Source organism: Pelodiscus sinensis, chromosome 28 (assembly GCF_052426305.1).
Source record: "Pelodiscus sinensis isolate ZL-2025 chromosome 28, ASM5242630v1, whole genome shotgun sequence".
NCBI lineage: Eukaryota > Metazoa > Chordata > Testudines > Trionychidae > Pelodiscus > Pelodiscus sinensis.
The window spans coordinates 13,581,332-13,596,832 of record NC_143079.1 but is presented as its reverse complement, the minus strand read 5'-3'; the positions used below and the strand labels follow the sequence as shown (position 1 = coordinate 13,596,832).

Genomic DNA, 15,501 nt, shown 5'->3' with positions numbered 1-15,501 from the left:
GATCCCATCCTCAGAGTTCTGTACCACAGACTTCAACCTCTCCTCACTGCCTCCCCATACCTTGAAAGCCTAGCTCTTCCCAGTGGGCACCATAGCGGGGACAATCGAACCTGGAGCCTGTAAGTTTCTTGTAGATGGTCTGCAGGATCCGCATGTGCACTCTCTCATTGTTATCCAAGCCACCTGTACAGAAAACATTGATCAGCTCTCTGACAACGAGCATCCCTCTTCTCTAAACACCAACGCGGAGACGTGGCAAAAAAACAACAAAACCCCCATCACTCTGCAGGTTAAATGGATTCACAGAAGAACTAGACATTTAAGTGGATAACAAGATCATCCAGCTTGCTTAGTTGCAGTGGGGGTGGTCTGGGGGGGAGATGAGGAAAAACGATTTCCCTAGGCGGGTGGGGAAGCGCTGGGATCTGTTACCCAGGGAGGGGGTGGAATCTCCATCCCTAGAGGTTCTTCAGTCCTGGCATGACACAACCCTTGCTGGGATGATTGAGTTGGGGCTGGTCCTGTCTTGGGCAGGGGGCTGGACTCGATGACTCCTCAGGTCTCTGCCCTCCCTGGGACTCTGTGACTAGAAGGATGAGAGGGCGCCCAAGGAGTTCTGGAAGGGATGGAAGCCTCCAAGATTCAGGGCACAAGCCAGTCCTCATACACCTCAGCTTTAGAAAGTCTCCCCCCGAAGGAAGACTAGCAGCCAAGTGCAGGGGGTCTTTGCACTTTCCTACGACACAGCCGGTGCTGACCCCTGGAACAGAGATGCCGCACGTGGAACTCCCCAGGAAGGGTTAGAGCGCCTCTGTGCAGGAAACAGCTTTGCAAGGCCAGGCCCAAAATTCTGCAAGAAACTCTGCAAGAAACCCCAATCTTCCCCGCCGTCTGCTCCCAGGGAGACATGCATTTCCTTGGCCTTTCCCTCTATCCTAAATACAGAGCAACACGTATGTTTAAACAAAACCCCACACCAACCAAGTCACTTCCCTAGACACACTGGCTTTGGCTTCTTCCCCTGGGGAGAGAGCAAGAGAACAAACACCGTGCAACAGACCAGCCACATTGCTTAACGCACGGCTGGAAGGCGCTCTAATACTACAGCAAGGAGCACAGTAGAACTTGAACAGAATAGGACAGGGCTACTGGTTTAACCTAGCGAGACAGAGCTTACGTTTCTGGGACAGAAATTCACTGAACTTAATGCAAGTTTGAATCATTTATTTCCATCTACGGTACGTATCCAGCCCCACTGCCAGAGTATCTGAACCCAGTCGATTCACCCGCACAGCCGCCCTGGGAGGCAGAGCAGTGCTACAACAACGGGGAACGGAGCACAGAAAAACAAAGTGGTTCGCCCAAGAACACACAGGGGCTGTGTCTAGACTGCCAGTTTTTCCGGAAAATCAGCTGCTTTTCCGGAAAAACTTGCCAGCAGTCTACACTGGCTGCTTGAATTTCCGCAAAAGCACTGACTTCCTACTGTAAGAAATCAGTGCTTCTTGCGGAAATACTATGCTGCTCCCGTTCGGGCAAAAGTCCCTTTTGCGCAAAAGTTTTGCACAAAAGGGCCAGTGTAGACAGCTCAGATTTGTTTTGCGCAAAAAAGCCCCGATCGCGAAAATGACAATCGGGGCTTTTTTGCAGAAAAGCGCGTCTAGATTGGCCACGGATGCTTTTCCGCAAAAAGTGCTTTTGCGGAAAAGCGTCCATGCCAATCTAGACGCTCTTTTCCGAAAATGCTTTTAATGGAAAACTTTTCCATTAAAAGCACTTCCGGAAATCATGCCAGTCTAGACACAGCCAGGAAGTTTGTGGCAGAGCAGTGAATTCCCAGGCTAGCACTCTAACCTCTGGACCTGCCGCCCGCTTAGCAGATACTGCCATGTAACCATCACAACAGCTGACTTCCTCGATCCTCTTATGAAGAGGAGAGATTTCTAAACGGGCTAACCCTCTTCAGACCTTCGCGGAGATGTGGTACTAGCAGGAAGCTGGTATTTCCAAGCGCCATATTCAAACCCTACTCCACACAGAGGACCCACCACAAAGGCTCTCTTTCTGTAGAATGAACGTGTGACCCAGCGACTTGCGATGTCTGGTGTGCTGGAGAGGGAGGATGCTAGGGAGAGAGGGCACAAAATGGCTGTTGAAAGGCCACAGCCCAAGGTACACAGGCAGCAGTGGGGCGGAAGGCACTGCGCTTCAGGACACCAGCTGAGGGGAGTACAGACCACGCTCCAATCGTGGGCATGTAACCAACACCACTCATCCAAGGGAGGCTGATTAAATTGGCTGGGCACAACTCATCCCCCTCCTTAGGAGGGAATACTCACCCTGGGCTATTGCCAAGGCCAGATCCCGTTCACCTTGCAGCTGCTGCTGGAGCCGGGGTGGGCCAAAGAAGAAGTGAGTAATGGCGGACAGCCCTCGCCTTCGCACCGTCGGCTGGATCTTTTTCTAAGAAAAGGATGATACAAAGAGAAGTGTCGGGGTACATGGTGCAGTCTCCCTTGGAATCATCTGGGAGAAACACGGGGGAAATCCTGTTTCACAAGGGAATTTTTAATTAATTGGGTGGCAACACCAAGAATTGAGGTTGCCCAACACTTTCCATTACAAGACCCTGTTTTAAGTTGCCTATGATTTTGCCAAACTTTAACCTCTCAAGATTAAGTTTCACACTCCTGGTCTTGACTTCAGACCAAATATTTTTGGAAAGTTTCCGCAAAAACATTGCAGCTGCTTCTCAAAACAAGGTTAGAAGAAAAATAGGTTGGTCAGTCAACATTAAAAAATTCTTACAACTGTTTCTTTGAGAAGCTCTAGCATCTCTGTGCTTTGCAGGGCAGACTCGACATTTGGCAGGATAGAAACCTTGGGGCTGGAGAGGTTCCATTTCTTACCCCCAGGAAAATTCATCAAGGTTTAGATGAATGACGTGCCTTTGTAAATCGCCATTTGCACAAGCTCAGAAGAGGTTTGTAGGAGTGTGGCGGCTGCCCTCTCTGAACGTTCTGTTGCACTGATCATGCTCTGGCCCAGAAGCACAGGGGATGGGCACGAACCTCCTCCTGGCCTTCAGACACTGGGGTACCAACGACCAGAAGTTAGAGAAAGCAGACTCCCCCCTGTGCTGCCAGTGCTCCCCCTCTTAGTGCCCAAGCAACAAAGAAGGAGGAAGCAATCTGACTCAAATGCCGGGTGGTATGGGGCAGACACAGTAGCAGGCATACACTGAAGGATTGGACCAGAGAGGGATAGGCTGGAAGCAGGCAGGGGGATGTCTGGGATGGGGCAGAAGGCAGGATAATAGTGTAGAAGCTGTAGAAACCATTTCATATTTAGCTAAAAGCCATCTTGTACAACAGAAACCATTTCAGCTTTTCTCTCAAGCACGTAGACCAGAGTGAACGTTCTGTCACCCCGTGAGAAGAGGCCTACAGGATGGGCTATTGGGATGTGTTAATTGGGCTGGTTGGGACAGGAGATGTACTCCCTCGTACCTGTCCGCCATCTTGTTGATAAGGCTTTGTTTTTCCAAGTTTAACTGAGGATTTCTGTAATTGGATGCCCTGACGTCAGACTGTTTGGCTAAGGGTATAAAGATACTAGGATTGATTGTATTAGCAGCCTTACTGGGCCTGGCTTTGCTGGGACCACGTTTGGCTCATGCTGTGCTTTATTAATTAATAAAGCTGTTTGTTAGCTGCCTAAACAGAGAGGAGCGGTTTTTTTTGCTTCAACAATTGGAAACAGGGGCAAAATGGGGGAGGCTGCCTCTGACCAGGAAAATTTGAGTTCTAGCCTCAGCTCAGCCCAGCCTCACTTTGTGGCCTTTCACTAGCCCCTTTGCCTCCCTGCGTCTCAGTAAAATACTCCCAGCAGGGAAGTGGCCCAGGGACTAACGAGATCCTGTCCGCACAGTGCTAACACCCATCGCTCAGTCCCAGGAGCCCGTACGTACCCTGCACTCTGACAGGTCAGCCGTCTGGAAATATTGCAGTGCTTCATTGAAGGCAATCAGGGGCATGTGACTGGCAGACGTCCCCACGATCCCTGCGAAGGTGAGAGAACAGTCTTGCTTGGGATCCACAAGGAGTCTCCTCCCGCTGAGTCTCACAGCCGGCTCCCTGAAAAGCCCTGCACTCCCACCAGCTTCCCTTCCCCATCAACCACGCTAAGCTTTGCCCTGTGTCCAAACTTAGGCCTGCAAGCACAACAACACCAGGGATACCTCCCACTCGGCTTGCCCACAGCACTCCGGACGTGGTCACTATTTCAGACTTGCCTTGTCAGGGCCTACCAAACTCACTGTCCAATTTGGTCAATTCCACAGTCTCAGGATTTTAAATCTGGTGAATTTCATTAAATCAGAAATGTCACGGTGTTGTAATTGTAGGGGTCTGGACCCAGAAAGGAGTTGCATAGGGGATGTTCTGCGGATGTACCCGACATTTGACGTGTACCACTGCTCCCCTTACTTCTGTGCAGCTGCTGGCAGCTTCACTGCCTTCTGAGCTTGGCAGCTGCAGAGCAGTGGCTGCTGGCCAGGAGCCCAGCTCTGAAGGAAGGATGGCATGGCATGGCATGGCATGGCCACCTTTATTTCTGCACTTCTGGTGGGGCACTGCCTTCCGAGTTGGGCACCCGGCCAACTTTACAACCACCATTCTCCAGCTGCCAGCCCTGAGGGCAGCAAATACCATTACCCTCCTAAAATAACCTTGTGACCCCCTGACTTTTTGGGTCAAGGCCTCCGATTGGAGAAACGCTGGTCTCGGTGAAAGCTGCACAGAAAGTACAGATTTCACAGTCTATGACACGTTGCATGGCCATGAATTTGGTAGGGCCCTAGTCCTAAGAAGAGGCATGCCTTGGGACAGTGGGAGTGCTCTGAGAGCTTCTGGGATATCAATGGGACGTTGGTCAGTGGTCAGAGCCCCCAGTTTGGAAGATAATTGACAGACAAAGCTACCAGGGAATACTAAGCTAAAAAAAGGTCACGGTTTGGAGGGGAACACGTCAAATGTCGGGTACATCCGCAGAACATCTCTCCTCTCCTTGAAGGTTTCAGCTGCATGGAGGCATCCGTGCAGAGTCTGTATCAGCCACTCAGCTTTGGTTCAAGGTCTACCAGTCCAATTCTCGGTTATGCCTAGCTCTCACTTCAGTACGCACCCCTGGCTTTTTGCCCAACCTGGTAAAGGTCCTTAAGAAACCATCTACCAGCTGGGCATCGGCAGCGTACGGCACACTCCAGCCAAGTCCCGCAGCATCCAGGCATTCACACAGCTCCCTCCCAACACAATCCACACACATGGAACTTGGTACGTGAGCTGCCCCACACATGCCAGCACCCCTCATGCAAGAGACGCAAGAACAGCTCCAAAGGAACCAGTGGCGTTGCACTAGTGTAAAACTTGTATAAGCAAGAGGAGAATCAGGCCCCTCATCTTCACACTAAGATCCTCAGAGCAAGTACAATGTGTGTTGTGCACTAGGCCAGACCTGGTAGGAATCTGCATGGACAGATGTCACTGACGAGCTGCTTTGCAAATGCTTCTTTATCAGCCCACAGGAAGGCCTGCAAGCAGGGCTTGAGGGTAAGATTTGCATCAGTGTCCCCTGCAGCATCAGACAAGGAGACACTCCATTGCCAATGCCATATTCTTTGTGTCGTGCTTCACCTGGCAGGCCTGTCACTATCTCCCCCTCAGCACTACTATACCAAATGGCGCGCTGGTGGCAAATAGAATAGAGCAGAAAACCCCCAAGGCCTAGAAACCAGAGCGCACAAAAATTTGTAACCGGAAAAACTTTGGACTTTGAGCAAAATAAAAATCCCACGACAAACTTTTGTTTGCGGAAAATCAAACATGTTAACATTCAAGAGCTCTGTTGTGCTCTCAAATATCCCCCTCCTAAGAGATGAAGGGGAAGAACAATATACATAAATAACTTGCATGTAGTATACTGCATACAATACATACAATATACAGCTATACCTCTGAAAGGAACAACTGCTAATGGTAAGATCTGAAAGTTTCTTTAGCTATCTTTTTAACAAGCGGTAATTACGGAGAGCAGGTAAGCATATGCATAACACCACACGGGCCAAGGCTCTGCATGGCATAAGTATATTTTTCATGTTGTCAAGTTATTTTTGACATCATTTGATTTGTTTAAAAGTATAATGTTGTCAAGGCACGTACCGTAGTCTGTTGTGCTAGAAGATGTAAGTAAGAGGCACAAATGTGGCATGATAAACAAAAACTCCTTTTTCTAAGGAACTTAGGAATAGGGGACCCTGGATCAACATGACTCAGGAACTGCAAACTTAGCAAGATAAATGTAGACATTAGCGGTGACTAAAGCTTGTGCATGCGGAATGAACGGATTATGTAAAATCAGCCAGTACTGTGCTGAATACTGACTGGAGGAAAATTAGGTAACAGAGTATGTGACAATGTGAAAATGGGTCAAAAACTGAAGAAATATTAGATGAGAAACTGACGAATGAGACAGAAGGACCCAGACCAGGAGATGAGGGCAAGCGACAATCCCGTGATGACTGATCAACCATCGGTATATATCTACAGTGCTACAGAGAGATAATTGGTACCACTGCCGTTATCTGTACCTGACTGGACATTTTCCACAGCTTCCCATTCTTCCTGTGCTCGCAGCACCTCTGCACTAGGCTCTGGCAGAAAAGAGACACAAGGATGGTTAGTGACCGCTAGAACTCTCAGGACAGCTGTTTGCTTTGTTCCGCCATCAGCCAGCAGATAAAAAGTACCACAGTTCCTGGGACCTGACACTCGGCCACCTTTGAGGGTCTCACTTCATGTTCCGTTTTATCACGGAACAAGATGAACACACACTGATAGAAGGCTGAACAGCAGCAGATTCCTTGATGGCCCCTACCTCGATGATCTCCCATTCAGGCCAAGAGGCCTGCAGCAAACTCACCCAGTTCCAGAGAGGAGAGAATACCAGCAAGTGCAGGGGGCATTGTGATTAGATCTCTCGGGGGAGCTGCAGGCAAAAGCCTCTCTCCACAGCACACTTGCAAAAGGGCCAAGCCACCCCAAAGGGGGCAGGGAAGGATGGGCCATGGCAGTTCTTCTGGCCATATGCTCAGACAGACAGAGGCAGGCAGGTGCTTTGGGGATGCAGAGTAACAGCTGACCCACATGTCAGAGACAAACTCAGAGCAGATGTTCAGGCCAGAAAGCCTGACCAACACCTTGGAGCAATGCCATGGAGTTTTAGGCCAAGAATACCAAGTGCTCAACAATCTGAACCTGTGGCATGTAGTGAAGTTCTGGCCTAGCCATCAGCAGAACAGACAGGATTTGTTCGGCAGGCAGGAAGAGAAGCACCAGGCTGCTGTAACCACTGCTGGGACACACTGGCCCCTCCGGTACTGGAAGTAGGGATGTTAAAATTAATCAACTAATCGAATAGTGGATGGTATTTCCATCGACTATTCAATTAGTCGACAAAGGTGCTTCCTCTTTGAAATGTAGCAAGAGCCCAGTGGGCTGTTGTGACATTTCAAAGGCAGACGTGCCGCATGGCGTTCAGCCTTTGAAACACACAAGAGCTTCAGCAGGGGTCTTCTGCATTTCAAAGATTGAAATTCCGCATGAGCCTGGGGCCAGCGGGGGACTCTGACTCCACGGGGCATTTCACTCTTTGAAATGTACGAGAGCCCAAGCGAGGACTCTTGTACATTTCAAAGGTGGAACGCCACCACTGCGCTCCTGCCCCCTCCCACTGAACTGGGGGGAACCGGCTTTTGAGCCGGCTCCCTCCAGCACATCCCCTCTTCCCCCCTCTTGCTGGAAGCGACTAGTGTGTCGACTATCCAATAAGCTTTTGCTTATCAGATAGTCGACCAGTCGCTTACATCCCTAATTGGAAGGCAACAGGACATGAAGTAGAAACATTCAAACACAGCTTACCAGTTTCTGTGTGCCCATTGGCTCCCTCTGCCAGCGCCTGCAGGAGTCCATTCTGCTTCAGCACCGAGATCTAGCGGAGAGAACAGAGTCAGAAGGAGCAACGCCCTCTGCACCTTCTGTAGTTTTTAAAGGATTTTGTTCTAGATCGATGTGCTGAACGCCCCAAACCGCAGCAGACAAGGGACCTTCAGCACAAACCTATTTCCCTCCCCACACCTGAGGTCTCCCAGAAGCCACAGTGACTTGTTCTCACTTTGGGAAATATCCCCATTGACACTGTTCTTGTTACGCCACAACCATCACAGAATACAGGCAAGGCCTGGAGACACACTATGAGTGGGGTGGGGTCCAGGGAAAGGAAAGAGCCCTTTGAAGGTTCTCAGGGGCTAACATAATGCGATACCCTCTCAATCCTCCAATCTTCCACAAGCCAAAGGACAAACTTGCAACAATGACACAGCCCTCCTGGATTGCTCCCCAGTAAAAGCCCACCGCTACCACCCTGCTCGCTCAGCACAGACCCCCCAGCTTTTCCACGTGGGAGTTCACCCTTTCCTCTGCCCTGAGACAAGCTGCACAGGGAATGGGGTAGTCAGTCAAAGAGGCAGAGAGTGCTCTTCATTATAAAGGGTTTGTAGTGGAATAGTGGCCCTGCTGGCGGCAATGGGTTAGCCCACAAGCTGGTAAAGGAGCAAGGGAACTGCGTGGAGAGTTTGGATCTAACCCTCTTCCCCCTGTTTAAATGAGGCCCCACCCCAATCCTTCACTCTGTCCACCCACAGCTGACACAGAAGGGCAGGCAGGCCTAAGCTACCCTGCTTTCTAGTATCCCATTCAAGCATGGACGCATGAGGTTTGCGCTGACAACTGTAATTCCCAGGCCCAACACCAGCACCATGCTCAGCTGCTGAAATGTGCACAGTATTGTGTCACAATGAGCAACAGAACGACAGCGCTGCTGGGAGTTTGCCTGCAGGCGTAGTACAAGGCAATCACACCTTCTTCTGTAACTCCCAACGTTTGCAGAGTACAGTCCACACCACTAGGTAAATGCACACATGGGTACAGTCGTACCATGAAAGCCTCTGATGGAATGCATACACACAAAGGGACTTTGCATTCCTGACTCTTTCTGCAATTACATTTAATTCCTAATGTGGCCATCCTGCTGGTCTTTGCATAGAGTAGAGAGGCGTGGCTGATGCTAGAGTTTAGTCTCAGGCTGCTGAAAAGTATGAGAATATTTAAGATACGCACAGGTATGGATTTGCCTGCTGGAGGAAGGAAGATACCTCGCTCTTCAGACTCAGGGGTGACTGCGGCGCATCTGTTCATGCCCTAATGAAACAATGAAATCAAAGTCACCAGAGCACGAACATCCAGTCACTTCCTAAAGCGGCCCGAGTTCCTGTCAGTAGTACACATGCATTATACAGTCCAAGCATGGAGTTTTTTTCCAGCTAGTGATCTGGCCGATATAATCAAACGGAAAGGAGATAAGAAAAAATGTTAAAATGAAAATTTCACCTCATTTTCAAAGTTTAACTTTCCTTGTTATTTCTTCTGTGTGAGTGTTTAGTAAAAGAGTAAAAGCTAGGGACTCTTTAAAGTTTTAATAAAAAATAACTTTCTACAGTTGTTACAATTAAAAGTCGGTTTAAACCTGTGTTTCCCAAAGTGGTGGATGTGCACAGAATGCAAAGGACTCACAAAGGTCTGCTAACTCATCTGTCATCTGTTCTTCAGAGTCTCTTCAGCTTTCGTTTGTTTGTTTTTTTAATATTGTCTCCAGTTGTTATGGTTGAAAAACCCCTTCAAAACAAAATACAGGACTATGTAGCACTTTAAAGACTAACAAGATGGTTTATTAGATGATGAGCTTTCGTGGGTCTGGCCCACGAAAGCTCATCATCTAATAAACCATCTTGTTAGTCTTTAAAGTGCTACATAGTCCTGTATTTTGTTTCAGCTACACCAGACTAACACGGCTACATTTCTATCACCCTTCAAAACGTGACCCAAGCATAAATAATGTGGTGATATATGCCTGAGTTTGCAGAGAGTGTAAATAGCCCTGAGCTGTTTACTGCCCCATTCATTCAGAAAATTACTTCCAGAGTTTTACTGGGCGTCAGCCGAGAGTATCTTCACTGGGTTCCAAATAATAGATATGCATTTGTGATGCCCTGTCACTGAGACAGGATTCTCTTCTATTAGCAATCATCAACACCAAAACCCGTCACTGATGTGTTCTCTCTCCAAAATGAAACTTAGGTTTGAAAAAACTGTGCTGAAGAACACGGACACCCATCCTAGCAACTAGTTGCAAGGCAGACTCAAGATGTTGTTAGATGCTGTCACTTAGCAAATAACTATTAAAAATCACTTAAGAACTACTCTATGCTGAAAAGGCTTTAGTGAAAAGGCAGCTTATAATGGCAAAAGGAGGTCTTTTGCTCGTACAGATAAACCACACAAGCTATGTTGGTAAAATGACTCTTTTGATGGTGTAAGTTACAGCTGCCTGGTGAGTAGGGGGTTCTTAGCATGGCTATGTCAGTTAGTGCCACAATTCTTTCACACTCCTTACTGACACACCTATTCTGACAAGACTTTGTAGCATAGATTTGGTTTAATGCTACAGCAAGCTTGAAAAGCAATGTTCTGGGTCAGTTTTAAACAATAAAACTTGGATTCAAATATTTCCTAATGTCCAGGATTGTGTAATAAATAATATTACATAATATTGTGTAACTAAAATAATAAAATAAGGTTTTAACACCACATGGTTCCAATTTCTTGATATGTGGCTCTACTTTTAAAAGTTTGGGAAATTGACAAACCAGCTTCCCAAGCCCACAATTGCAAAGCTGCCCCCAGCACAGAGGGACTTCCAGGAAGGACAAGTCAAAAGACAGGGATCATGCTGGAGCCTGAAGGAAGCATGGAAGTGGCAGACCTGCATCCAGTCAGCTCTGCAATAGGCCACCGGAGCCATTGGTATAGGCAGGGACAAAAACATGAGCAGCCCTCGGGCTACAAATCTTCAGTTTAACATAAGTTTTTGTATATAATTCACTGGGGAGGGGTTAGAAAGGAGCAAGATAAAAACAAATTCTATTTTGAGCAAAGGTAACAACTTCTTCCTCCCCCCTTAAATTTTAGCATCATATCACATAGCTTTACTACTGGAGCTAAGCACTAATTACTATGGCTAGTAGCAGGACAACGCTCTTACCCTATGTGAGCCAGACGTTAGAGGAGGATCCAGCATAACACACTGAGACAACGGTGGATTACTTATTCACGACTCACGAGTCACCTAATTTTACAGATGACACAATCAAGGACAAAGATATGGCAGGTGTTTTTTCTTTCTGAGGCAGGGTGGCTGAGTGAATGGGATTTGGAGCTGCCATATTAAAAGCATTAGGTTTTATTTCAAGTTTGTGCAATCTCTCCGTCCAGTATGAGACCCTGTGAGTGGTGAAAGGTACAGCATTATTAACACGAGTCTGTGGAAGAAGGGAGTCTAGAACTCAAGGTATTTGGTTCCCAGTGCAATACACACTCCCTTCAGTCATGAAAAGCATCAGGGGGAAGAACCATTTGCTTTGTGTCTCATCGAGAACTTGAGCTGGGTATCAAATGTAGATGGGGCAGCATGTGTGCAATGAAAGAGCGTGTTGAAGGGCAGGGTCATAGTGCAAAAACAAACCTAAACCACATGTGGGTAATAGTTAAATGAAGGCATTTCTATTGGCACAAAGACACCTCTTTGACCCCAGACCTAACCCCATAACAAATGTAAAAGTCCAGCTGCAAACGAGGCAGGGAGAGAGCCCTTCAAATAAAGGCTGCAAGAGTTTGTTTTGCAACAGGAAGCATTAGGCAACCTAATTACATGGGCTGCTGCCACTACTTCTTTTAAAAGGCAAATACAGTATTAATCCCTGCAGCAGAGCTGTTACTCCCAGCTCAGGTAGAGAGAATCACTAGCCATGCCTGGGCTAGTATGCTCACTGTAAAAGCATGCTGGCACAGTGGCTCGGGCAGGGAATCAGGCCACCCACTGGAGCACATAATGAGGACCCTGTCCACAAGTGTACTCAGGCAGCCAGTGTGAAAGGTCACAAGCCCTGCCCACTGTTATTTTGGCATGTTATCGCCAGCACAGCTAGCGTGTGTACGTCCACCCAAGCTGGGAATCACACCTCTCAGATGCTGTGCAGACATACAAACAGCCCAGGAGAGAGGAAGGGAGAAGCATGGCCAAGCTGTCCTCAAGCCATCGCCCTGCCCAGCCATCTCATGGGATCCAGCCAGGGAGAATGACATTTCCAGCCCAGGGACCATCCCTGCAAGTGACTGAAGCCAGCTGCTTTCATGGAAAGTGCAGGGCACCCATCTCCCGTTCCTCAAGTCCCAGCACAGCCCTGTCCCCACCCCCTTCCTGCCAGCCGCGTGCTAGGCTGCCCCATAGTCCCCTGACAACCTGGCCTCTTCTCCCCACATGCTCCTTTGAACCCCCACTTCCCCCTCTTCGCAGCCCCAGCTCCCCCCTCCCCCCTAACCAACTCCACCCTTCCCCTTCCAAGCCAGCTCCCCCACCCCAGCCAGCACCCCCTCCCCAACTAGCTCCCCTGTCCCCCACCAACTCCCCCCTCCCCAACCAACTCCCCCTTCCCCTCCCCAGCCAGCTCCCCCCCCCTCCCAACCAACTCACCCCTCCCCAACCAGCTCCCCCTCCCCCCCCTCACCCCTCCCCAGCCAACTCCCCCCCCCCCAGCCAGCCCCTCCCCCCCTCCCCCCCCCCAAATCCACCCTTCCCCTTCAAAGCCAGCTCCCCCACCCCCACCAACCCCCTCCCCCCTCCCCAGCCAGCTCCCCCCCCCCCTTCCCCCACCCCAGCCAGCACCCCCTCCCCCACCAACTCCCCCCTCCCCAGCCAGCTCCCCCCTCCCCTTCCCAGCCAGCACCCCCATCCCCCACCAGCTCCCCCCTCCCCCAGCCAAGCCCCCCCCCCAACCCCCCCCCTCTCCCCAGCCAGCTCCCCACTGCGCGTGACCTTTGAACCCCGCCCCGCCCAGGAGCCCGAGGCGCTGCCTCACCCTCGCCCCAGCTCGGCTCCTCACCCGCCACCGCCAGGCGCGCTGCACGCCGGGAGCTGTGGTTCCAGGAGCCTCTCACTCCCAGAAGGCACCGCGGACACCCCCGCCTCCTCCTTTTCTCCTCCTCCCCCCCCACCGAACTACACTTCCCAGATGCCTCCGCGCGGCTCTGTCTACGGCGTCCTCGGAGGGAGAAATCAGAGCGAAAAAAAAAAAAAAAGCGTCGCTTCTCTCGGGGGAAGCTCTTAAAGTGACCTGCGCCCAGCCCAGCGCCAGGGGCCCATCCCCCGGCTGCCCGAGCGAGCGCGGTGCCCCAGCCCCACTGACACTCAGGGGGCCCTCAGAGCCCTTCGGAGCTTCGGCCAGGCCCTTTCCCAGTTCACACCCATGGAACTCCAGTGCCCAACTCACCCTTGGGAGAAAGGGCCTCTCTGTGCAAGGGCCGTGCCCACGCCTCGCCCGAGCCAGCGAAGGGGCTGTTCCTCCGCCTCCGGCCACCCATCCTCAGTGTTACCACCGTTAGCAATAGCAACCCCCGGCGGGACTCTCCTCCGTTCCCGCGGGGCATTTCTTGCAATTCCCACGCTTGCTCTACAGAGCTGGAAAGGTGTAATACAGGACCCTTGGGCTATGTCTACATTGCACTTTAGTTCTAAGCTTAAGTTAGAGCTTAGCTTATTTCTAAATAGCTTCTTTTGTAATTTGGCGCTGTCTACACAACACCAAATTTTGAAATAACCCGCTATTCTGAAACATCCCTTACTCCTCGTGGAATGAGGTTTACAGGGATGTCGGAATAACAAGCCCGTTATATTTTGAAATAGCAGCTTGCTGTGAAGACACAGGATAGTTATTTCGGGATACTGCAGGTATCCCGAAATAGCACTGCAGTGTAGACATAGCCTTGGTGACTCTACTTTGAACTGACAATGTCTGAGAAGTCACAGTACGCACGGTCTGAGAACCCAAGAAACATTCCCAGGAAAGTCAGGGAAGAACTGTGTTGACGTACTTCATGTGAATTCCCTTTAGCTCTCGTCTCTTTGGAAGCGGTTAAACTACACTCAAAAAAGTCATTCTCCAGCGTTCCCTGTAAGCTGAGCGCTTGAGCAGCCATGCAGGAGAAATTCAAATACCACCAAGCTGATTGGCAGAGCTCCCACAGTGCTCACAGCCAGCAGCATGTATTTCTACTCATGATGCACATCCACACAAGTCTTGGTGCACATAACAAAATGTATTCCACACAAGGATGGAAAAAAATTAGAAGGAACACTGCTCTTAACCCCACTCTGCAAAACCACACACATGGGGAGCTTTACTAGCCTAGCTACACTGGCATAATTATACTGATAGACCATCAACACGGAGAATTACGCTGGTAGAACCAGAGTGACATGTTGGTATCACTAAGCCGAGCTGTTTACCCTGTAAACAAGCCCTAAAAATTAATGCCAAGAGAGGGAGACCAGGCCCGTACGTGGGGGGGGGGGTGCAAAGAGTGTGAATGCACCCCCATGGTCTCCCAAGTAAACATGAGTGGCCAGGGAAAGACTAGAGGAGCATACTGCCCAAGCCTCCCGCCCTCATTCTTCTGAAAGTATTACCGTTGAATCACACACACACACACACACACACACACACACACACACACTATGCAGCCCAAGTGGACTTGGATGAAGTGGTGGATATCTGTGCCCAGAAACTCCCTTGAAGACTGGAGCTTCAAACTCTTCATAAAGATGGAAACTAACTACAGGCAGTCCCTGAGTTACTGGATCCGACTTATGTCGGATCCGCAGTTACGAACAGGGCCCTCTCCCTGGTCTCCAGCAGACCAGGGAGAGGAAGCAAAGCAGTGCAGCACACGGGCAGCAGACAGCCCAGACGCGTCTGGGCTGTCTGCTGCCCGCGTGTCCCGCCACTTTGCTCCCCGTCCCCCTGGTCTGCAGACCAGGGAGACGGGGAGCAAAGCAGAGCAAAGCCGCGGAGCCCGAGGGCAGCGGACTGTCCGCATCTGGACTGTCCACTGCCCGCGTGTTCCGCTGCTTTGCTCCCCGTCCCCCTGGTCTGCAGATCAAGGAGACGGGGAGCAAAGCAGAGCAAAGCCGCGGAGCCCGAGGGCAGCAGGACAGCCACGGCGCGTCTGGGCTGTCCCGCTGCCCCCGTGCTCCGCGGCTTTGCTCCGGACGCCTGTGGTACAGCAGCTGGGGTGCTGCCGGTTGGTCCCGTAGCGCCACTCTGGGCGCTACTGGACCAACCCGGCAGCACCCCAGCTGCTCTGCCCCAGGCGTCCTGATTCAGCCACTGCTGGTCAGTTTCAGCAGCGGCTGAATCAGGACGCCTGGGGCAGAGCAGCTTGGGTGCTGCTGGGTTGGTCCAGTAGCGCCACCGCTCCTCGGCGCTACTGGACC

The 15,501-nt window shown here is 50.5% G+C and overlaps 1 protein-coding gene across 5 annotated transcripts in view; it reads right to left on the bottom strand.

Annotated features, from left to right (window-relative positions):
• The window catches only part of ELMOD3 (ELMO domain containing 3), a 29,853-nt gene extending 16,669 nt beyond the window's left edge, over positions 1 to 13,184 (bottom strand). The window contains exons 1-8 of one of the 5 annotated variants that reach the window (XM_075910951.2): positions 13,088 to 13,184; positions 11,215 to 11,453; positions 9,234 to 9,314; positions 7,977 to 8,046; positions 6,647 to 6,709; positions 3,971 to 4,062; positions 2,340 to 2,463; positions 61 to 183 (exon numbers count right to left, since the gene is read on the bottom strand). In XM_075910951.2, the coding sequence (XP_075767066.2) occupies positions 61 to 183; positions 2,340 to 2,463; positions 3,971 to 4,062; positions 6,647 to 6,709; positions 7,977 to 8,046; positions 9,234 to 9,314; positions 11,215 to 11,250 (589 nt within the window). In that variant the 5' untranslated portion in view covers positions 11,251 to 11,453; positions 13,088 to 13,184. Of the gene's footprint in view, positions 1 to 60; positions 184 to 2,339; positions 2,464 to 3,970; positions 4,063 to 6,646; positions 6,710 to 7,976; positions 8,047 to 9,233; positions 9,315 to 11,214; positions 11,454 to 12,214; positions 12,403 to 13,087 lie in introns of those variants that run through there. The other 4 variants (XM_075910952.2, XM_075910954.2, XM_075910953.2 and 1 more) reach the window with 4 other exon arrangements.
• Between the last annotated feature and the right edge of the window lie 2,317 nt (positions 13,185 to 15,501).